The sequence below is a fragment of the Saccopteryx leptura genome, chromosome 2, assembly GCF_036850995.1.
Source record: "Saccopteryx leptura isolate mSacLep1 chromosome 2, mSacLep1_pri_phased_curated, whole genome shotgun sequence".
NCBI lineage: Eukaryota > Metazoa > Chordata > Mammalia > Chiroptera > Emballonuridae > Saccopteryx > Saccopteryx leptura.
In genome coordinates, this window is record NC_089504.1 from 11,387,469 (window position 1) to 11,411,739 (window position 24,271).

The window sequence follows — 24,271 nt, forward strand, 5'->3', positions numbered from 1 at the left end:
GAAGGAGAGGGGGAGGGGTGGAGAAGCAGATGGGCGCTTCTCCTGTGTGCCCTGGCCGGGAATTGAACCCAGACTCCTGCACGCCAGGCCTATAGTCTACCACTGAGCCAACCGGCCAGGGCCAATTTTGAAAGTTTTTGATGATCATTTCCTTCAAATATTCTTTCTGCCACCTTCCCCTTTTGGAGAGTCCAGTTACTGATATATTAGGCTGCTTGAAATTGTCCCATAGGTCAGTGATATTCTTTTTTGTTTGTTTTGAGTCCTTTTCTCTGTGTTTCATCTTAGATAATTTCTAAATTTTTTTTTAAAGATTTTATTTCTTGATTTTTCAGTGAGAGGAGAGAAAGAAGTGGGGGAGTAAGAAGTATCGACTCATAGTTACTTTACTTTAGTTGTTCATATGTGCTTGTTGTGTGTGCCTTGACTGGGCAAACCCAGGACTTTGAACCAATGACTTCAGCATTCCAGGTGGAGGCTTTATCCACTGTGCCACCACAGGTCAGGCTCTACAACAATTTCTTAAAGTTCACTAATCTTTTCTCCTGCAGTATTTATTCTGTCATTAAGCCCATTTAGTGTATTAAAAAAAACCTCATACATTATCATTTTTATCTCTGGAAATTGATTTTTTTTTAATCTCTCAAAGGTTTCTAGCTTTTGACCATGTGGAATACAGTTATAATAACTGTTTGTCCTGTGTGGATTCTAACATCTGTGTCAATTCTAGTTTGGCTTCAGTTGTTTTTTTTTTCTCCTCATTATGGGTTATATTTCCTGATTCTTTGCATGCCTCGTAATTTTTATTGACTGCCAGACATTGTATATTTTACCTTTTTGGGTTATGGGTATATTCATATTCTTATAAGTATTCTTGGGATTACTCAAGGCTTATCTGAAGTAATTGTAGGCTCATCTCATTGCTTTCTTTCTTTAAAAAATTAAAACAATTTTTTTTCAATTACAGTTAACATTCAATATTATATTAGTTTCAGGTGTACATCATAATGGTTAGACATTTATATAACTTATGATGTGATCCTGCTTTTAAGTCTAGTAATCACCTTACACCATACATAGTTACAATATTATTGACTTATATTCCCTAAACTGTACTTTGCAATCTGTGACTATTTTGTAACTGCCAATTTGTACTTCTTAATCCCGTCACCTTTTTTACCCAGTTCACTTCATTTGTCTTCCATCTTTCAAGGGATTACTGTACTTTGTTGCCTGATGTCTTGAAAACTATTATTTCATATAGTTTGTCAGTTAAGTTACTTTGAAAGAGTTTTATCCCTCTGGGTTTTGCTTTTATGATTTGTTAGGTGGGACTGTAGCAATACTCAATCTAGGGCTAATTATTCTCTAGTAAAGTAATACCCTATTGTATACTCTATATCCAATATAATCTCAGTCACAATCTCAGTAAGTTATTGTGTGGATATTGACAAACTGATTATAAAGTCTCTATGAAGAGGCAAAAGACCCAGGATAGCCAACAGGCTGTAGAAGGAAAAGAAGAGAGAGAACTGACACTAAACTGGCTTTAAGATTTACTGTAAAGCCACAGGAACCAACACAGGATGGTATTGGTGAAAGAACAGACAAATGGATAAATGGAACAGAATAGAGAGCCCAGAAATAGACCCATATAAATATAGTCACTAATCTTTGTGAAAAGAGCAAAGACGTTAAAGGGGAGCAACGACAGACTTTTTAACAAACAGTACTAGAACAACTGGACATCCACATGCAAAAAACTGAATCTAAACACAGACCTTCCTCACACTTTTCCTAAAAATTAACTTAGAATGGATTATGAACTAAATGTTAAACACTATTTTATTATTATATATTATGTATTATATTATATATATTATATGCAGTTAAAACTATAAAACTCCCAGATGATAACATTGGAGAAAACCTAGATGACCTGGGGTATGGCAGTGACTTTATTTATTTATTTATTTATTTATTTATTTATTTTTTACAGAGACAGTGAGTCAGAGAGAAGGATAGATAGGGACAGACAGACAGGAACGAAGAGATGAGAAGCATCAATCATTACTTTTTCATTGCGCGTTGCAACACCTTAGTTGTTCATTGATTGTTTTCTCATATGTGCTTTACCGTGGGCCTTCAGCAGACCGAGTAACCCCTTGCTCGAGCCAGCAACCTTGGGTTCAAGCTGGTGGGCTTTGCTCAAACCAGATGAGCCCGCGCTCAAGCTGGCGACCTCGTGATCTCGAACCCTGGTCCTCTGCATCCCAGTCCAACGCTCTATCCACTGCGCCACTGCGTGGTCAGGCGGCAGTGACTTTTAGATACAATACCACAGGTACAATCCATGAAAGAATTGATAAGCTGGACTTCCTTAAAATTAAGAAACTAGGCCCTGGCTGGTTGACTCAGTGGCAGAGCGTTGGCCTGGCGTGCAGGAGTCCCGGGTTCGATTTCCGGCCAGGGCACACAGGAGAAGCATCCATCTGCTTCTCCACCCCTCCCCCTCTCCTTCCTCTCTGTCTCTCTCTTCCCCTCCCGCAGCCAAGGCTCCATTGGAGCAAAAGTTTGCCCAGGCGCTGAGGATGGCTCTGTGGCCTCTGCCTCAGGTGCTAGAATGGCTCTGATTGTGGCAGAGCGATGCCCCAGATGGGCAGAGCATTGCCCCCTGGTGGGCAAGCCGGGTGGATCCCGGTTGGGCACATGCGGGAGTCTGTCCGACTGCCTCCCCGTTTCCAACTTCAGAAAAATGCAAAAAAAAAATTAAGAAACTAGCACTCTATCAAAGACAATGTCAAGAAAATGAGAGGACAAGCCATAGACTGGAAAAATATTTGTAAAAGACACATTTGATAAAGAACTTATCCAAAATATACAGAGAACTCTTTATTTTTGTGTGTGACAGAGACAGAGAGAGAGATAGAGAAGGACAGATAGACAGGAAGGGAGAGAGATGAGAAGCATCAACTCTTTGTTTAGGCTCCTTAGTCTCCTTAGTTTTCATTGATTGCTTTCTCATATGTGCTTTGACTGGGGGTGGGGGAGCTACAGCAGAGTGAGTGACCCCTTGCTCAAGCCAGCTACCTTGGGCTTCAAGCCAGCAACCATGGGGTCATGTCTATGATCCCATGCTCAAGCTGGCAATCCTCGGTGCTTCAAACCTGGGTCCTCTGCATCCCAGTTTGACGCTCTATCCACTGTGCCACCGCCTGGTCAGGCTGCAGAGAACTCCTAGAACTTGACAAAACAACCTGATTAAAAAACAGGCCAAAAACCTTAATATATTGACACCTCACTGAAATGGACAGTTCCTTATTTTCTGGATTGCTTTTAGTAACAGTTTTTGAAAGCTTAAGAGTTTTGAGTCTATGAAATCATTGGGCCTGACCAGGCGGTGGCGCAGTGGATAGAGTGTCGGACTGGGATGCGGAGGACCCAGGTTCAAGACCCGAGGTCGCCGGCTTGAGTGAGGGCTCATCTGGTTTGAGCAAGAGTTCACCAGCTTGAGCCCAACGTTGCTGGCTCAAGGGGTTACTTGGTTTGCTGAAGGCCCGCGGTCAAGGTACATAAAACAAACAAACAAAAAAAAAACAAAACACAAAAACTATCATTGGTAAGGAGAGGTCATTTTATTTTTTATAATAAATGATACTACCCTTTATGTTAGTTTAATATCTTTTGGTATACAAAGAAAGCATTTTCTCATTTTTCTGTCATTTGATCCCTGAAACAACTCTTAAGAAGAGCAGGGCAGGTATTATCTCTTGATGGAGAGGAAGCTGGTGCATGAAAGGTTAAATGGTTTGCTCTAATCCCATAGCTAGTTAAGGGAATCGAACCCAGGCCTTCTGCTAGTTAGTCTAGGGTTTTTTTCATAGAACCTCATGTGATCCTTGTCTTGGTAAAAGACAGGCCATGGAAATTAGTATTAATAAATGGTTATTTTTTTCAACGACCAGAATCTTACAGAAAAGTTGGCAGAAGTTGGCAGTATAATATAAAGAACTAAAAAACCCAAACCAAACCAAAACAACAACAAAAAAAAACAAACTTTTTTTTCCCTTCTTTTTTTTTAGTGAGAGAAAGGAAGGCAAAGAGACAGACTCCTACATGGGCCCTTATCATGATCTACCCGGCAAGCCCTCTAGGGGGTGATACTCTACCCATCTGGGGCCCTTGCTTCATTGCCCTGCAACCAACCCATTTATTTTTAAGCACCTAAGGTGAGGCCATGGAGCCATCCTCAGTGCCTGAGACCAGTTTGCTCGAACCAGTCAAGCCATGGCTGCAGGAGGCCAAGGGAGAGAAAGAAGGGGGAGGCATGGTGAAGCTGATGGTCTCTTCTGTGTGACCAGGAATCAACCACCGACATCTACACGCCAGGCTGATGCTCTACCACTGAGCCAACCAGCTAGGGCAAAATCCCAGGGTTTTTTTTGTATTTTTCTGAAGTTGGAAACAGGGAGGCAGTCAGACAGACTCCTGCATGCGCCCGACCGGGATCCACCTGGCATGCCCACCAGGGGGCGATGCTCTGTCCATCTGGGGCATCGCTCTGCCACAATCAGAGCCATTCTAGTGCCTGAGGCAGAGGCCACAGAGCCATCCTCAGCGCCCGGGCCAACTTTACTCCAATGGAGCCTTGGCTGCATGAGGGGAAGAGAGAGACAGAGAGGAAGGAGAGGGGGAGGGGTGGAGAAGCAGATGGGCCCTGGCCGGAAATCGAACCCGGGACTTCTGCACGCCAGGCCGACGCTCTACCACTGAGCTAACCAGCCAGGGCCAAAAAAACAGTTTTGAGTGATGTGCTAACCTTGATGCCCCATGATCCCTGAATACCTCAGTGGGCTTTTCCTGCAAATAAAGGAATGGCTCTATAAAACCACTACATCACCATCGAAATTAGGAAATAAACATTGACTAATTGCTATGCCTAATTCTTAGAGCCCATTCAAATTTTCAGTAGTTCTCATAGTATTTTTTTTTTTTTTTTTCTGAAGTTGGAAATGGGGAGGCAGTCAGACTCCCGCATGTGCCCGACTGGGATCCACCTGGTATGCCCACCAGGGGGCAATGCTCTGCCCATCTGGAGCACCGCTCCACTGCAACCAGAGCCATTCTAGCGCCTGAGGCAGAGGCCACAGAGCCATCCTCAGCGCCCGGGACAACTTTGCTCCAATGGAGCCTTGGCTGTGGGAGGGGAAGAGAGAGACAGAAAGGAAGGAGAGGGGGAGGGGTGGAGAAGCAGATGGGTGCTTCTCCTGTGTGCCCTGGCCAGGAATTGAACCCAGGACTCCTGCACGCCAGGCCTACACTCTACCACTGAGCCAACCGGCCAGGGCCATATTTTTTACTGTAGTAAAAGGGATCCAGTTCAGAATCACAAGTTGCATTTAGTTATCATATCTCTTTAGTTTCCTTCAGTCTAGAAGAGATCTTTAGTCTTTCCTGGATTCTCATGACCTTGACACTTTTGAAGATTGTAGCCCAGATTACATCTTTTAGAAGATCTCTCAGTTTGAATTTGTCTGTTGTTTCCTCATGATGAGATTCAGGTTAAGCATTTTGGCAGGAATATCTGGGAGTACTGCTGTCTTTTTCTCATTGTATCCTAGCAGTTTGTCCCATTACTAATGGTGATGGCTGTGAAGACTTGATTAAGGTAGTTTTGTCAAACTTCTACACTGAAAACTTACTTTTTCCTCTCTTATCATTAGTGTTTTGTGAGAAGGCACTTTGAAACCATGCTCCATTTCTCATTAAATTTTCAATTTATTTACTAATGTGGACTCGTGGTTTCAGAGTTTATTTGAATTAATAATCTGTTAATATAATTATTGATTCTGATGCTCAAATTACCCCAGATGTGGCCATTGGGAGCTTCTCCAAGGTGGTCTTTTTGACATGTCTCCATCATTCTTTGAGCACTTCTTTGCTTTATGGAATAATAAGACAAACTAATCTTGTACTTTCTCGCCCCAGCCCTGGAGTCAGCTATTTCTCTAAGAACCCCGGTTCCTTTTAGAGGAGAATTGTATTTGGAAGTCAAGGGCTAGTATGCTCATTGCTGTTGGGGTGGCTGCTGCCAGGCTCTGCCAATAAACAGAGCCAAGAAATGTGTGTGTGTTAAAGTCAGCTTACATTTACATTCTGTTTCTTTATATATTTATTAAAAACCTTGAGTTCATACTACAAATCCAACTCCAGAGAGTCCATTCTAGCTTTCTGCTCACTTCAGCTGTGAGAAAGCAGGCTCTCCTTTGCTGGTCTTGGGCTCCAGTCAGACACACTGCCCCTTCATCCCCACCCCATGAAGATGGATGCTCTCTTCTCTGACTTTGCTTTGCTAGGATCATAGTCCCCACTGTGGTGGTTTGACATGCCCCTGCCCTCCCCACTGCCCTGTGGGTGCCCTACTCGCCCAGCATGGACTCTGACTTCTATCATGCTGGACAAGCCTCACCCAATCCTACATGGTCAACCCTCTCACTCCACCTGGGGTTCCATACCCCACTCTAGGGTGTCCTTGTGCTTGGACATGCTTTTCATCCTCTTGGGCTCTGACACCCATGTCCCTTTATGGGGCACCCTTCTCACCCCACTTGTGTTTCAGCCCAGGCCTGGCCACCCTATGCATGAATGCCCTTCTCACCCCATTTGAGTCCTGGCTCCCCATACCAGGCTGCTACCCTGCATGGGTACCTTCCTCACTCACATTCAGATTTGACATCGTTTGCCAGGCCACCCCTCAGCCAGATAGACTTCTACCTGCTCATGTTCTGAAATTCCCTATCAGGTTACTCCTTTGTAGGGACATTTCCTCATCCTGCCCAGGGTCTGACACCCCATACTGGGCCATCGCCAATATGGACATTTACCTTGCTCTGCCCAATGTAGGACTATATTTTCAGTAGGAGCAGAGGAAAAGTTAGGAAAGAGGAGGCTTTGATATGGTCTGAAGCTGTCCACTGAGTGTGCTGGCTGTGGGCTTCCTGGGAAAGTGCAGGTGAAGATCATCTGCATCCTGTGTTCTGCCTGGGGCCACCTGGCACGAGCTACAAAGCAGTCTGTAGATAGCTGCTCCTTGTACTGGGTTTGGAGGTGCCCAGGAGAGGCCAAGCTGTGAACCAAGGCTGGCTGCTGCTATGGCCAGGGCTGGGGCAACTTAGTGAGAGAGAGACTGCTTGTTTGAGAGATCTTAGGAAAATCTGAAGTATGAGCCATGACAGGCCATTAGTATGGAAAAGCCACTGGAAACAGCTTGGGTTGTCCTGAAAATGGGACGGTTCCTCAGAATCACCTGTTTTGGGGCAAACAGTGCGAGCCAGGTTGTTTGAATCTCACTTATGGCACCCACCTGCCGGCTGTGTACGGAGAGGGGGCTCATCAAAGGAACACTGTTCTCTGCCAGCACTTTTGTCAGGGAGAAAGCAGCCCCCCAGCTCTCAGTTTGATGCTGGTCAATTCAGTTCCTCACTGTATATCTCTAGTGTCTTTCAAGCTAAAGTCCGAGTGCTGGAGCTTAGAGTGAGTGAGTTCGAGCAAATCCATGTGTGGGCTCTTTAGGAGGGACTCCTGGGACTCTAGCAGCCCTCCATCTCACTTAGCCACAATCCCCACTCGTTTTTACAGCTAGAAGTTACGGGGACTTCTTTTCCTGGCACTGGAACCATAGGCTTGTTGTGGGGCTGGGACCTCTCAGATCTCAGGGGGCCCCTCCACAGCCAAAATATGACTCCCAATTTTTATCTGCCACATGTGGGCGTGGGACCAGTCCATTCTGCCCCTCCTTCCAGTGTCTGTGTGGCTTCTTCTTGAAATCTCTAGTTATAGGACTTCCATTCAGCTCTATTTCAGGCATTCCTGAATGATAGTTGTTCTGTAGTTGAGTTGTAACTTTGAAGTGGTGTGGAAGGAAGTGAATGTTGTGTTCATCTGTGCTGCCATCTTGTCCGGAAGTCCTCAGTAGAGAATTTCTTAAAACCGTATGGGGTACTACTGCACGTTGCTGAGGGATGTGCAGGCTGTTTTCTGCTTGGAATGCAACTAAACTTTTCCCCATGAACTTGCTTTGCACATTGTGGCATAAGGCTCTTTCCTAGGGATATGTGGAAAGGTAAAACTTTGTAACTCCTCTCACAGCAGTCTCTGTGTATCTTTATTAATCTTATCCTGAGAGCATTATTAGAAATGAAAAGCAAAGTGTAAAATCTTGAAACGACTTGTTTGTATAATTACACAACTAAGTTAATCATTTTCTAACAAGTTTCAACAATGACTACATTCTTCTATGGAGGTGTTAACTTGTTATGGGTTAGAAAGCACCCTTTGATACAGCATTTTCAGCCTGGAAAAAGGGCTTTAATTTCAGAGTCCACTAAAACAAATGGAGACTTGTTGGAAATATTAACACTGCCTTTTTCCTTGTTTGTCTAGCTTAAAGGAATCAATGTTTATTAGGTGATGTTTGCCAGCATGTTCTGAAGTATATGCAGTTTCTTTTGACTGTGTTGTCAACTTTAAGACAGTTCAATTGGTGTGGATATTGAAATGTTATACCTTAGCCCCCTCAGCATATAAGTTTGTAATTAAAGAAACAGTGTGCTGAAGTCAAATCATTACTCTAGTCTATAGAGAATAGGTGGCTATTTTGTTTGAATACTAGCTGGTTTGAAGATTTGACTGCTGTGAAATGAGTAAGAGGTCCTCCACTGTGTGTTTCAGTTTGTGGCTCTAAGAACACATAAAGGGGATGAAGACCTAGTATTATGGCATGGTTACCATATGCAGCAAAGATTCATTTTGTAAAGAGTGAGTGTTAAATTTTTCTCCTAAGCTCATAACATGTTGTAATTGAAGAAAAGTAGATCCTAATTGAAAGCTGATGATCCAGCAGAGTGATCAATAGCATGATGCTCTATAAAAAAAAAAAAAGACAAAACAAAACCATTAAGCTTTCCTGCTGCCTGAATATTGTCAAAGCCTTTGTCTGTTTCTTGACTTCAAGCTGGGTGTACTTAATCATTCTGAGAAAAGGCCCTGAGCACTGAGCGTGGCCCTTCCAGGGGATCACTGAGAACTGTGTCCTAAGAGTGGTGTTGAATAGAAACGCTCTCTTGGCTTACTTTCTGGCGTCATTCTCCCAGAAGTAAGAACTGAGCCAATCTAAAACACATTTTAGCTGTTTGTATGTCATTTTTTCATATTTAAGGGCTGAGGCTGTTGTCAGCAGGTGTGACTTATTCATACCTTTGACTCCAAAGGAAAACACCTTTAAAGAGTAACAGTGGTGTGTATTCAGCAAATTACTTCCTGTCAGAGAGAGAGAGAGAGAAGCAGTTATGGAAGCTGGCAACTGCATGTCAGATGTTGGAGGAAATCTCATTCATCAAACATTTATTGTGCCAGGTGTGGAACTGGGGTTATAAGATAGTTGGTGCCCTCAAGGAGCTACCAGTCTAGTGAGAGGACAATATTTAATCAGAGGTACATTGGTGGTTCTCTACCTTGGCACACATTGGAATAAGTTGGGGAGCTTTAAAAAACACCAATCCCTGAAGATTCTAATTTAATTGTCCTGGGGTATGACCAGGGAATCAGGACTTTTAAAAGCTCGCAGGGAATTGTAATTGCGTCAGGGTTGACTGTGGGAAGAGCTGCAAGAGGACGGAAGCACAGGGTGCCCTGGGAGGGTAGAGGAGGGGCACCTACCCCAGTCCGGGCTCTGTGAGGGCCATTGGGAAGGCTTGGATGATCCGTGCTGATTCTGATACACTCTTGCTTTGATTTTGGCCAGTTTATCCTTTGAGTTAGTGTCTTCATCTCTGAACTGGGGGTAATACTTTTACAGTTGTTGAACATTAACTGAAATAATGTATTTGAAGTTCTTAGGATCATGCCTGGCATATAGGAAACAGTAAGTAGTGGCAGTAGTTAGGTAATTATGTTACTATTGGAGAATCAGCATGGTTTGTTCAGAGGGCTACTGTTAGTTCTGGCTGCCTCTTAGGGTACAGGACTGCGGGAGGTGAGCATGGGTGGTGAACAAAAGATGCTTGCCAGATGGGGCAGGGTTCCAGATCATGGAGATATAGGAGTGTAAGGCAATTAATAATGGGATATCATGGCAGAACCAGGATATTTCCATGGTAATATGTTAATATGTTAAGTTATAGCATGAAGTGATCTGGGAAAACTTGGGTCCATATTGGAAAATTGGCTCAGAATATGGTATTCTCAGCATCATTACATGTACTGAATTAGTAGTTAGTGTTAATAGAACAGAAAATGGATGTTCAGCTCCTTTAGTCAGGTAGTTAAAAATATTGAGCATCTTGAAGAGTAACAGAAGGAAGATATAAGAAGTCTCAGGGTAGTCCCAAAGATTCTCTGGAAACTATTGTAGTCTTAATTGTTTATAAGGCTAATGAAAATATTAAGAGTCACTTAGCAATTTGCATTTAGAGGACATACTTTTTAAATTTATTTTTTGATTTGCAGAGAAATAGAAAATGCTTCCAGCTGCATTGGTTTCACTGGCCCTTAAAATATCAATAACTTATGAATATTTGCTGGTATGTTATATAACTTGTCACAACATTAGTCACCACTTCTATAGGGCAACATGTAAATGATCATGGATGAGCATGGCTATAACTGATAATGATAGTCTAAATTGTTCTTAGTGTGGTAGTCAGCTTTTGCTTTTCTTTTTGTCTTTTCAAAGAGCCTGTCACAGTCTTTGGCTCCATATAATGGAACTCTCGAAGCTATTTGAATTGAGGAAGAAACTTATGTAGTTTTGTTATTAGTACACTTTTGCAGGGGTCTCAAACTCGCGGCCCGCCCACCAATTTTGTGCAGCCCGCAGACTAATCAAACTTCGTGGATTAATCTGCGGGCCAGTCTGCGGCCTGCACAAAATTGGTGGGCGGGCCGCGAGTTTGAGACCCCTGCTTTAGAGTGAGGCAGTAACTCTTAGCTTAATCTAGAGGAATGAAATTCTGAGGTAAAATTCAGCCAGTTGCAAAATAGACTTAAGAAGGATTTATTTAGGTTTTAGAAGGACTCTTCCTAGTGTTCTTCAGGTGACCTTAGAACATTCCTTCTTTTATCAAACACTGTTCTTTGAGGTCATTTGAATGAAAAGGATGTTTCCATGTGGTATTTTCCACAAAGGTTTAGTGGTCAAAGGATGCTGACTTTATACGTCTTTTTGTACCCTCTGGCGAGAAAAAGCACACAAAAAAGCTCTTAAAACTTCAGTTTACTTTGTTTATTTCATTTTTAAATAAGATATTCTGATTTAGTGTCTAGTTTTTTTTTCTTAAGTGAGAAGTGGGCAGGCAGTTAGATAGACTCCTGCATGCACCCTAACTGGGATCCACATGGCAAGCCCTCTACCAGGTGATGCTCTGCCGGTCTGGGCCAATTGCTCTATTGCTCCAGCAACCCAGCTATTTTAGCGCCTGAGGCGAGGTCATGGAGCCATACTCAGCGCAACGGGGCCAACTTGCTCCAACCGAGCCATGACTGAGGGAGGGGAAGAGATAGAGAGAAAAGAGAGAGAGAGAAGGGGGAGGTGTGGAGAAGCAGATGGTCGCTTCTCCTATGTGCTTGACTGGGAACCAAACCCAGGATGTCTATATGCTGAGCTGATGCTCTACCACTGAGCCAACCAGCCAGGGCCTAGTGTCTAATTTTTATTAAAATTTTTTTATTAATTAATTCATTTTAGAGAGGTTAGAGAGAGAGAATGAGAGAGAGAGAAGGGAGAGAATAGGAAGCATCAAATCCCATATGTATCATACCTTGACCAGGCAAGCCGAGAGTTTCAAACCGGCGACCTCAGTGTTCCAGGTGAACACTTTATCCACTACGCCACCACAAGTCAGGCCTAGTGTCTAATTTTTAAATTTTATTTCACAAGGTGTACAGAAAAACCTTGAATTTTAGAACAGCCAAATTTTTCTAGCAATAAGTATTTACATAAAGCAAAAGCCTAAGTTTCTATTCAGTGAAGAAATTATGATTCTTCACAAGAGAAATAATTTGATTCCTGATTGACTAAACACAAGCCATTGTTTATAAGAAATTCTGTTATTTTGTATTATCAAGAGAGAAAAGAAATGTTGCCATGTAGAATTGTAAGGTGCAATAGATCATAAGAAATGTGAAAATATGGGGGAAAAAGTTTGCCTTCGAATCAGTGAAACAGAATGTGAGTGCCAGGAGGTGTGAATTCTGGTTCTGGCTGCATTTCTAAGTAGCAGTGTTCCCACTGACAAGTCACTTAGAGCTTTGCTTTAGGCTCCTCACCTGTATGGTGATGGTAAAGTCTGATGCACCTACCTCATGGGATTACAATATGAATGGAATGAGGCTAATAGAGTTATAATGAAAAGTGAAATATACTGGGTAAATTCATGGTATTTATTTGATTGAAATTAAACTTTGGATCTGATTAGGCAACTCGGAAGGTTTCTTCTCCTAGCTTTGTTGTCAGGTTTAAAGCAGAATTCAGTTATAGGCATTGAAAGTATAACATTTTCTTCTGCTGAGTGATTTTTATTCAATCTGGAAATAATATCTTTTTGTTGTAGTTTTAGAATCAAAGAGAAAGAGAAAATGCAGAGATAATATAACCCCGATGTTCTCATCACTTAGAATTAACTGTTAACATTTTGTTAGTGCTGTGATCTTTTAAAAACTTATTATGAAATATTTATGACATAAAAAGGTAAAAGGACATAATAATGAACATTTATATGCTTGCAATGGCCAATACAGGTGAAGCGCCCCTGTGTGGGAACAGTGTTGCATTTAGGTTAGGATCCTATCTCATAACAGTCTAGTGCGACAGGATACTGTTTCTTTTGTTTCAGTCTTCAAATCTGTAAATAAGCAAGTTAACTTCATCAAATGAGTGTTTTATCCTGGAATATAAGAGAGAAGGCTCCTTTGTGCTAGTGTTGCCTTGCTTTGAGTTTCCTCAGAATTCTACCTCTGGCTTTGGAGATCCAGCTGTGTAAATTGGAAATGTGACACCTGTAAAATTGTAATAACGGCTAGCCAATTATTGGTCAGACATTGTACCCAGACAATGTTTGTGTCTATGTTTTTTTTTTCTTAAGTTTCACAGTAATTTTTCTGGGTGTTTTCATTTTTTAGATTAGGTAGGCATGGCTCAGAGAAGTTGAGTAACTTGTCCAGAATTTCACAGCCATTGAGCTGTGGAGCTAACGATTTTAATCAAGGCGTGCTTTATACCACAGCCCACGTGTTCTGTAATTGTGCTGCCTCAATTGTCAGTAATCATGATCTGTTTGTTTTGTAGGCAAAACCCAGAGACCACGTTCGAAGTGTATGTTGAAGTGGCCTATCCTAGGACAGGTGGCACTCTTTCAGGTATTTGCATGTTCAATTATGACATGTCATGTTTGTTTATTGTATGAGATGGCCATGCACAAGGGATAATATGTGACTATTCTAAGCTGTTATTTATCTGTAAGTATGTTTAAATGTCTTTCTCCTTTGTTTGTGCCCACATCATCATAAGCTAGTGAACAACTTAAATTAAGAGTCACCTCCATGAGAGGCTTGGAATATGGCTTTATTCTTTATAATTACTGAGTTTTGGTTGGTACCTTTCACAGATGCTTGTATTCAACTATTTAGTAGGAAATATTGTCACCTTGCTAATAAGGAAGGCTTAAAATTAGGTTATAAAATTATATAAGGATTATAATATAAGGGATTATATATATATCATACTAAAGGATATAGTGTAATAAGGAAAATCTCTGTTACTAAACAGAGGAAATGTTTGGAATGAATTTAATTTAGTAAATTTTATGTTTGCTGCAAATGAAGGTTGGAAATTATTTGAAGGAAACACCTCTCTGGCTTTAGCTTTTGGACTAGTTTGGACATGTATTCCTGGATAGCAGACCTTAGATAAGGTTAGAGTATCTTGTGCAGGCTGAGTATATCACTTCTTGACCTAAAATCCTTCTTGGTTAATGAGAATAAATAACCTTATGACCCAGTGTTCTTTGTCTTGGTGCCTGAGAGAGTTATGCATTTGCCAAAGGTACGTTAGAGAGCAGTTCTTGGTCACACACACTAACAGTTGCATATATTATTTGGTGTTTAGGGAGAGTGAATTTACTTGGATTAGAATATTGGAGTGATCGGGATTTCAATGGTAGTTATACCCATAATTGTACAATGTTGGGCATATTTTCTATTTCAGTATTTAATTAAATTGTAATACTCATAAAAATAGCTACCTTTTACTGAGTTTGTCTTGTCTTATATGCTTGACATATATGCTCAGCTTTTACAGTATAGTCTTTAAAGTTTGTTGGGTGACATCTCCATATACCTGTGAGAAAACACAATCTCAGAGAAGTCAAAGAACTGACCAAGATCAGACAGCTATTGTGTGGTTCAAGTCCTCTTCAGTGTGCTGCGTTGCCTTCTTGAGGACAACAACCAACATTTCTCTTTGTCATCTGCAAGACATTGTATAATATCACCAGTGTTTGTTAAAATGAATGAATTTCTCTTAATAGCAAAAGTGAGATAACTGTGCTCCACTTTCTGGGTTATCTAATGAAGGCTGTAAAACATGTTACAAATGTGTGGTTGTTCTGGAAGTAGAATGTTAACATCATGGTAAGTTATGCCTCTTACTGTGCAAACCATTGGATTGGGAGGGTTACTCCTTGTGGTGTGTACTTGAGCAGCACTTCTATGGGCTGATGTTACAGAGTAACTGTTTGATGATGACAAACATGGTGTGATTTAAAGACAAACATTTTTCTTATTTCTGTATTTGCTGATGTTTTCCCTTTCAATATTCTAGGACTTCCCCCCCCCCCCCAAAGTTAAGTGAATTTTTTAAGGGGAGGCTATGAACAAAATTTGAAAAATGCAAATAAGATGGAAGAATAAAACAAGAAGTCTTTATCTTATCCTCTTATCCAGTCATCTTATTCCTCTCCCCTTCCTGCTGACAACTCCTTTTTTGTTTAACTCTTTAGTACATTTTTAAAACCTTTTTATTTTGAAAATATTTTAAAAGATTAAGGTTTGAACAAGGATAGTCAAGTGCATATACCCTTTAGATTGATCAATTGTTATTTTATGGCCATATTTGCTTCACTCTTACATATTATTTTTATTTAATAATATACATTTTGTTTTTGCTTAACCACTTAAGAATAAGTTACAGACCTTGTGACCATTCATCCCTAAATTCTTCAGAATGTATCTCCTAAGAATGAGGACATTTTCTTCCATAACTCTAGTACAGTTACTGAGATAAGAAAACTTAACACTGATATAATGTCAGTTGTTCATATTTAAATTTAATCAGCTGTCCCAGTAGTGTACTTTATAGCATGTCCCCCTCTGATCTAGAATCTAATTCAGGATCATGAACACTATGTAGTTTCACATCTATTTCATTTTCTTTTCAGTATGGAATAGTTTTGTGGCTTTATTTTTTTTTATTTTTTTATTTTTTTTTACCATTTATGACATATTTTAGAAGAAATTAGCTTTGTTGTTTTTTTTAGCAAGTCCATGGATTGGATCTGATTGTATCCAGATGATTAGAATCATGTTATAGTTTTTGGCAAGAGTATCTAAAACATGATATTGTGTATCCTATCAGCAGGCACATGATATCAGTCCCATTATTTGTGGAAAAGTACATAACACTTTATAATTAACAAATAATTTAAAAGTAAGTAGCCATGTTGCTGCTGTCCAGGTTAAGAAATATAATGTTACCTGTTTCTAGGGAAATACTGTTTCTGGCAAGAGGTATCCCTGCCCAGCCCTATGCTTTAGAGGCCCTCTTTGGCCCTCTTCCATGGGCAATGAGTCTGTAGGGCATATGGGACATGCCTACTTGGAGCCTGAACCCTTCTATCCTAGACGATGCTTTCAGAATTCTGTGTCCAACTGGCCCAAGACCTTATTCCCAGCGTCTGCGTGAATCTTTTCCTAGAGTACGTCTTTTTAAGGGTAGACTGAGCTGCTATTGTATATACCCCTAGGCCCAAGGGATGGCCTAAGGGTGGCTGTTTGCTGGGAGTCGGGTATGAGGTGAAGCTTTGACTTGTGAATGGAGGCAGCTGCGCTTGTGTGTGAGTCCTTGGCAGTATGGGATGGTGAAGGGGGATATGAGTAGTGGGCCAGTGGCCAGTTCTCCCTGCACCATCTAGTTTCCACATGGAACTCTGAGGAATCCAAAAATTCTCAGTATGAATTTGGGTTTCTAGGCAGATAAAGGCATATTTGTGGTGATAGGAGGGAGAACATATTTTATTCCATAGTTTATAAGCTTATTTCATATCTTTTAACTATTTAGACATATTGCTATATATAGGACTCTACACTGTGTCCATAAAGTCATGGTGCACTTTTGACCGGTCACAGGAAAGCAACAAAAGATGATAGAAATGTGAAATCTGCACCAAATAAAAGGAAAACCCTCCCAGTTTCTGTAGGATGATGTGGCAGCATGTGCTCATACGCAGATGATGACGTAACACCGTGTATACAGCGGAGCAGCCCACGGCCATGCTAGTCGAGATGTGGACGGTACAGAGGAAAGTTCAGTGTGTTCTGTGGCTCGCTAAATTCGAATCCGTGACCAAAGTGCAACGTGAATATCTGCACATTTATAACGAAGCGCCACCACGTAGGAATAACATTCCTTGGTGGGATAAGCAGTTGAAGGAAACCGGCAGTTTGGTGGAGAAACCCCGTTCTGGTAGGCCATCAGTCAGTGACGAGTCTGTAGAGGCTATACGGGATAGCTACCTAAGGAGCCCTAAAAAATCTGTGTGTAAGCTATTCATTGAACAGCACTGAATAGGTATGAAACTGGGAGAGTTTTCCTTTTATTTGGTGCAGATTTCACATTTTTATCATCTTTTGTTGCTTTCCTGTGACCGGTCAAAAGTGCACCATGACTTTACGGACACACTGTATTTGTACTCTTGCCTGTAAATGTTAGAGATGGCTTTGGCCAGCACCCCAGAGGGCCTTCTCTTTCTTCAGTTGTAGCTACTATATGACTCTTATGAAAATCGTTTCTTTTTTTTCCTATATAGTTTTAATACATAAGCATACCTCCTTGAAAAATATAATTTAGTAATGCCTGTTTCTGAACTTTATAGAAATAGAATTACCTGATGTGTAGTTTTGCTGCTTTTTTGCTCAAGATGATATTTGGAAGGGTCTTTCATGTTGTGTGTAGCTGTAGTCATTCATTTTCATTGCGGTATAATGCATGTAGAATTATATCACTACCCATTCTAACTGTTGAAAAACCTTTGAAGTTGTTCACAGTTTTTGGCTTATGGCAAGCTATGCTGCTGTGATCCTTCTTATACATGAATCCTGGTATCCATGGATAGACACCATGCTAAACTGGTTTTCAGAACTGATTGTGCTCATCTACTCTCCCTTCAGCATTTAATACCCCTTATTGCTTTACTACTTCATCAGTCCTTGGTACAGTTAGATGTTTGTTTCAACCTGATGGTTATGTAGTAATATACCCTTGTTTTTATTTGCCTTTTCCTGGTGACTAATGAGATTGGCCCCTTTCATATGCTTATTGGCATCTTATTCAGCTTCTTTTTAAAAGTGCCTATTCAAGTCTCTTGCTCATCTTTTTAAATTGAGTTTTCTAACTTTTCCTTATTGATTTTTAAGAAATTATTTATATATTATGGATAATTATCTGCTGGTATGTGTTACAGGTATCTTCTCTCACTCTATGGTTTGCCTTTCATTCTGTTTATGGTACTAGATTTTGATCAAAATCTAGTGATTTTATTATAGTACAGTTTATCAATAATTTCCTGCCCTATAGGTATGAAGATATTTTTATATATTTTCTTCTAAGATATTTATAATTTTGACACTCACATTTATGTCTTTAATTTATTGAAGACATTAGTTTTCTGTTAGATGATTAGTATCCAGAAAAGTTAAACTCTAAATTTGATTCCTTATTCATGATTTTTTTTAAATTGGGAAGGTAAATAAAGCTAAATTATAAAGATATGCTACTCCTCTACTTTAAACATTTTTATAAAATGATCACATATTTCTATTATTTATTTATAAGATTTCAATTATTGTTTTTTGGAGAAAGAGAGAAAGGGGGGAGAGGAGCAGGAAGCATCAACTTGTAGTAGTTGTTTCTTGTTTGTGCCTTGCCCAGGCAAGCACTGGGTTTTGAACCAGTGACCTTAGTGTTCCGGGTCAACACTTTATCTACTGTGCCACCACAGGTCAGGCCACATACTTCTAAATCATACTTTAAAAATTACCTCACAATTAAAAGATAACACATGTGAGAAAGGCTAATGAGAAATGTTACTAGACTTTAAAGACAGTTTTTTTCCCTATCGATAACTTTCAATGTCTGTACCACTGAAGACTTTTATTGTAAATTCTCGTGTGTTCTGTGTTCTGAAGATCATTTCATGAAATCCATGCAAGGCACATGTGATCTGTCACTTCTGCTTAGACATTGTACCAAGACCTACGACATTGAATGGGGGACCTTCCAAACATTGGGAAAATAAAATTTGGGCACACAAATTGAACTCATGGTGCTGCTTACTTTCTTTGGGAATTTGTACAATTTCCTAGTTGCTACTACCAATGAATATGCGTCCACTTAATAGTTGATCTTAGGTAATCTTTTGTCTACTTCTACAACCTTCTTATTTGTTTTTAATAAAATGTATCATATTTTCATTTTCCTGCTATTAATTAATGCATTATTTTTTGCCATTTTAAATGATTGCAAAGGACTCTGCCTTAAAATTAGTCTTTGTTCCTTGGACCTGCATATCTGATCTCTGCCAAAGTATCTGAGCACACGTAGGTATAAACCTTGCTGTACAGTACTAGTGTCTGAGCATAATCTCCTCTTTGAAGTTTGTTTCATCCCCCGGAGGGATTAACTCCCTGCTGGGAAAAGGTGGGACAGAAAGCAGAGACTACTTTATGGGTCTTTAATTGGGGGATTTAGTATACATTTTGTTCTATAAACTTCTGTGGGAGTTTCATTCTTACAATTTTTCTTAAACTGTGGTATGTTATGTTCTTACAGTAAATAAAAAAATACTATAAGCTATTTGAGTATCAGCAGATTATCTTGGTGTGTTTTTTTCTATTTATAAATTTTTAGTAGCTTGTTTTCTGATTAGATTTTGAGTATGCATGAAATTTTAAAATTTTTTCAAAAAATTAAGAGACAAATCATCGCTTAGTAATAACTACTAGCATTTATTTCCTTGTAGTCTTTTGTTAAGTATGTGTAGATAAAATACAGAAACTTTTCCCCTGAACTCCTGCTATATGTGTGTGTTTTTCTTGCTTCCTCCCCAGACTAATTATTATTTTTCCCAAAATTATTTATATAACTTTGTAAAAGTCACTTCAGTTACTGTTAATCTTATATCATGTGCATGAGCTATATATACCTATAATTGGATTTTTAGATTGTTTCCACAGTTTTCTTATTGTAAATAAGCCAGTGAACATCTTTCTGTATAATGTTTACTATTTAGGTATGTGACTTAGATGCTTTAAAAAGAAGTTGGATCATTTTGAGATCTACTTTATTCTTAATTTTTTATGCTTTATTTATTTATTTTTGGCCACATCCCATTTTCTATACTCCAGTTTTTGTGTGTGTTCAAGAACTCACCTTGATAGAGCGGTCCCAGAAAACCAATGTAGCCATCTCAAGTTGTGAAAGCTCCCAAAGCTGAGTTTGGTCCTGCTGACTGAAGGTCTCGGAAGAGGGTGCTCTTGCTAGAGAGATGAGCCTGCCCAGTCCCATGATCAGATGGTACCGACCATGCTGTAACTCTGGAATGCATTTCAGACACAAGTGTCTCATTACAGCTGGCATCTCCGAGCCTGCTGTGGGCACTGTTCTTGGCCAGCCGCTTAGCACTGGGAGAGTGGCAGCATCAGGTTCTCAAGGCTGTTTGGCAAACCAGCTTTCCCTGTGTCAGCTCCCAGCCAGGGTTTTTATACATTAGTCCAATAGCCGCTTTATAAAAAGTGCATAGTCAAGTTGAAAACTGTTGTGAGAACTCTGTGAAAGGAGTGCTCTAGGCCTGGTGCTGTGGTTAGCTGAGATGTTTAGCTACCTTAGTGTTAAGTAGTAACCTTAAAAAAAAACTAGGCTTTAAAATCTCTTGTAAATATCTGTTCACATTTTTGTGTTGATAGTTTCATGAAGAAAATTGACTTTTGGCCAATTTAAGATATTGAGAGCCAGATTTGTTATTCTGAACTTTCACTTTCACTTTACAGGACTCTACTTCTAATAGCTTTGCCTGAATCTGTTATCACAGAGTGAGTGCTCAACATTTTATCTATATATATTTAATTAATTTATTTTTTGTGGTGACAGAGGCAGAGAGAGTCAGAGAGAGAAACATATAGGGACAGACAGGAAGTGAGAGAGATGAGAAACATCTATCCTTCGTTGAGGCTCCTTAGTTGTTCATTGATTGCTTTCTCATATGTGCCTTGACCAGGGGGCTACAGCAGACCGAGTGATCCCTGGCTCGAGCCTTGCTCAAACCAGATGAGCCTGCACTCAAGCTGGTGACCTCGAGGTCTCGAACCTGGGTCCTCCATATCCCTGTCTGACACTCTATTCACTGCACCACCACCTGGTCAGGCTCAACATTATATTTTTTTAAGTTGACTTTTAAAATAAACAGCAACTTATACTATCTCTTCAGAAGTAGAATGGAGGGTTGGGGGGGAGTTATTTTGAGAGTTATTTTAGTTCAGATTAAAATATTCTTAGAAATATTAACTGAATTTATAGTTTTTATTTTTTTCAATAATAAATCACAGCAAATTTTTCTTCCTGTTCCAAAGTGTGAAATTTAGGTGTCACCTGGATATAAATTACAATATAGGAGAGTCTCAAAATTTTTGGTAATTCATGACACTGTGATTCTTCTTGCTGTATCTGTGGTTCACAGGGTTAGGCCTATGGCCCTCTTGGTGGACTATTTATTAATAAATGATAAAATCCAGGGATCAACAAGTTTGTTGATTTTTTTTTTCTTCTTTTCCAAGTGAGAGGAGGGGAGATAGAGAGACAGACTACAGTATGCAACCCAACCAGGATCCACCCAGCAATCCCTGTCTGGGGCTGATGCTCTGCCCATCTAGGGCCATGCTTGCAACCTAGCAAGCTGTTTTTAGTGTCTGAGGCGGAAGCTCCAGAGAGCCATTCTCAGCACCCAGGGCCCATGTGCTCAAACCAATTGGGCCGTGGCTGTGGGAGGGAAAGAGAGCGAGAAGGGGGAGGGGGAAGGGTAGAGAAACAGATGGTGGCTTCTCCTGTGTGTCCTGACTGGGAATCGAACCTGGGACATCTGATGCTCTACCACTGAACCAACCACCCAGGAACAAATTTGTTGGTTTTTTAAAAAATTATTTCTTAATGCCAATCTGAGAGCTTCATTTTCTTAAGCATCAAATAGAGTCCTTAATGGAACCTACTTCATTCAGTTGAATGGATTAAAGGGAATGCACAGTGCATGGAGAGTTCTTGGTCAGGAACTGCTGTTATTTCTGATTTGTTTTAAGATTTAATTTTTTAGAGAAGTTTTAGGTTCACAGTAAAATTGAGAGGAAGATACAGAGATTTCCCATATATTCCCTGCCCTACTTCATGTACAACGTCCCTCATTATCAACATCCCCCACCAGAATAGTACATTTGTTATAATTGATGAATCTACATGGACAGATCATAATCACCTGAAGTCCATTTTTTATATGACAGCTCACTCTTCTTGGTGCTGTATATTCTAAGAGTTTAAACAAATGTATAATGAGATGTATTTATCATTATAGTATCATTCAGAGTGTTTTCACTGCCCTGAAATCCTCTGTGCTCTGCCTACTCACCCTCCCTGCTTCTGTATCCCCTGACAACCCCCGACTTGTTTACTGTCTCCATAGTTTTGTCTTTTCCAGAATATTATATAGGTGGAATCATACAGTATGTAGCTTTTTCAGATGACTTCTTTTATCTAGCAATGTGCATGTAAGGCTCCTCTGTATCTTTTCATGACTTGATCGCTCATTTATTTTTTAGCACTAAATCATATTCCATTGCCTGGGTGTGCCGTAGTTTATCCATTCACCTGCTGAAAGACATCTTGGTTGCTTCCATGTTTTGGCAATTATGAATAAAGCTGCTATAAATATCTGTGTGCAGGTTTTTGTGTAGACATAAGTTTTTCAACTCCTCAGGTAAATACTAAGGAGCATGATTGTGGAAACTATGGTGAGAATGCTTAGTTTTGTAAGAAACTGCCAAACTGGCCCTGGCCGTTTGGCTCAGTGGATAGAGTATCTGCCCAGCATGTGGACGTCCCAGGTTCGATCCCTGATGGGGGCATACGTGAAAAGAGACCATTTGCCTTTTTTCTCCCTCCCTCTCTCTCTTCTTCTTCTCTTCCCCTCTCACAGCCTGTGGCTCTGTTGGTTTGAGCATAGGTCTCAGGCTCTGAGGATAGCTTCGTTGATTCAAGTATTGTCCCCAGAAGGGGGTTGCCAGGTGGGTCCTGGTTGGGGTGCAAGTGAGAGTCTGTCTTTCCCTCTCCTTTCTCTCACTTAAAAAAAAGAAACTGCCAAACCATCTTCCAAGTTGCTGTACCATTTTGCATTCCCACCAACAATGCAGGAGGGTTCCTGTTGTTCCACATCTTTACCAGCATTTGGTGTTGTATTAGTTGGTTTAGATTTTGGCCATTCTGATAGGTATGCTATCTAATTGTTTTAATTTGCATTTCTGTGAAGACATATGATATGGTGCATCTTTTCATATGCTTACTTTTCATCTGCATATATTCTTTGGTGAGGTATCTGTTAAGGTGCTGGCCCAATTTTTAATCAGGCTGTTTACTTACTGTTGAATCATAAGAGTTCTTCATATATTTTGGAAAACAGTGCAAATACTTTCTCCAGTCTGTGACTTGTCCTCTCTTTCTCTTGACATTTTCTTTGGCAGAGCGGAAGTTTTTAATTTTAATGAAGTCCAACATTTCAATTATTTCTTTCGTGGATCTTGCCTGTGGTGTTGCATCTAAAAGCTTTTACTACACTCCAGGTCATCTAGGTTTTCTCCTATGTTATCTTCTGGGAGTTTTATAGTTTTGTGTTTTACATTTCAGTTTATGATCCATTCTGAGTTAATTTTGGGGAAGGTGTAAGAAAGGTCTGTGTCTAGATTCAGTTTTTTGCGTGTGGATGTCCAGTTGTTCCAGTACTGTTTGTTGAAAAGACTATCTTTGCACCATTGCATTGCCTTTGCTCATTTGGCAAGATCAGTTGACTCTATTTTATGTGGGTCTCTCTCCAGGCTTTCTTTTGATCCATTGTCTATTCTTTCACCTATACCATTCTGTGTTGGTTCCTAGCTTCATAGTAATTTTTAAAAAATTTTATTCAGTGAGAGGAGGGGAGGCAGAGACAGACTGTTGCATGCACCCTGACCTGGATCCAACTGGCAAGCCCACTAAGGAGTGATGCTCTACCCATCTGGGGCCCTTGTTCCAGAACCAGAACCAGTTTTTAGCACCTGAGGTGGAGGCCATAGAGCCATCCTCAGAGTCCAGGGCCAACTCGCTCTAATCGAACCTTGGTTGCAGGAGGGAGAAGAGAGAGAGAGGGGGAAACAAGAGGGGGAAGGGTGGAGAAGCAGGTGGATGCCTCTCCTGTGTGCCCTGGCTGGAAATGGAACCCGGGACATGTACACACTGGGCAACACTCTACCACTAAGACAACTGGCCAGGGCCTTGATTACAATTGTATTTAATCTATAGATGAAGTTGTGAAGAGCTGACATATTGACAATGTTGAATCTTATTATCTATGAACATGGACTATCTCCCCATTTATTTAGTTTTTTTGATTTTGTATGTTATAGTTTTGTGGTTCTCATACAGTTTGTTTTTTATTTTAAGTGAGAGGAAGGGAGGCAAAGACAGACTCTCGCACGTGCCCTGACTGGGGATCCACCCCGCAACTACTTATGGATTGATGTTCTGCCCATTTGGGGTATTACTCATTGCTTAGCAACTGAAGTATTGTTAGCACCTGAGTCAGAGGCCATGGAGTCAGCACCCGGGGCCAATACTCTCCAATCGAGCCATGGCCACAGGAAGGGAAGAGAA

At 40.5% G+C, this 24,271-nt stretch overlaps 1 protein-coding gene across 7 annotated transcripts in view; it reads left to right on the forward strand.

The window, feature by feature from the left end:
- The window catches only part of DENND1A (DENN domain containing 1A), a 486,566-nt gene that overhangs the window by 25,478 nt on the left and 436,817 nt on the right, over positions 1 to 24,271 (forward strand). For 6 of the 7 annotated variants that reach the window (XM_066367202.1, XM_066367200.1, XM_066367201.1 and 3 more), the window contains exon 2: positions 13,343 to 13,413. In XM_066367202.1, coding sequence (XP_066223299.1) covers positions 13,343 to 13,413 — 71 coding nt within the window. Of the gene's footprint in view, positions 1 to 13,322; positions 13,414 to 24,271 lie in introns of those variants that run through there. The other variant, XM_066367206.1, reaches the window with a different exon arrangement.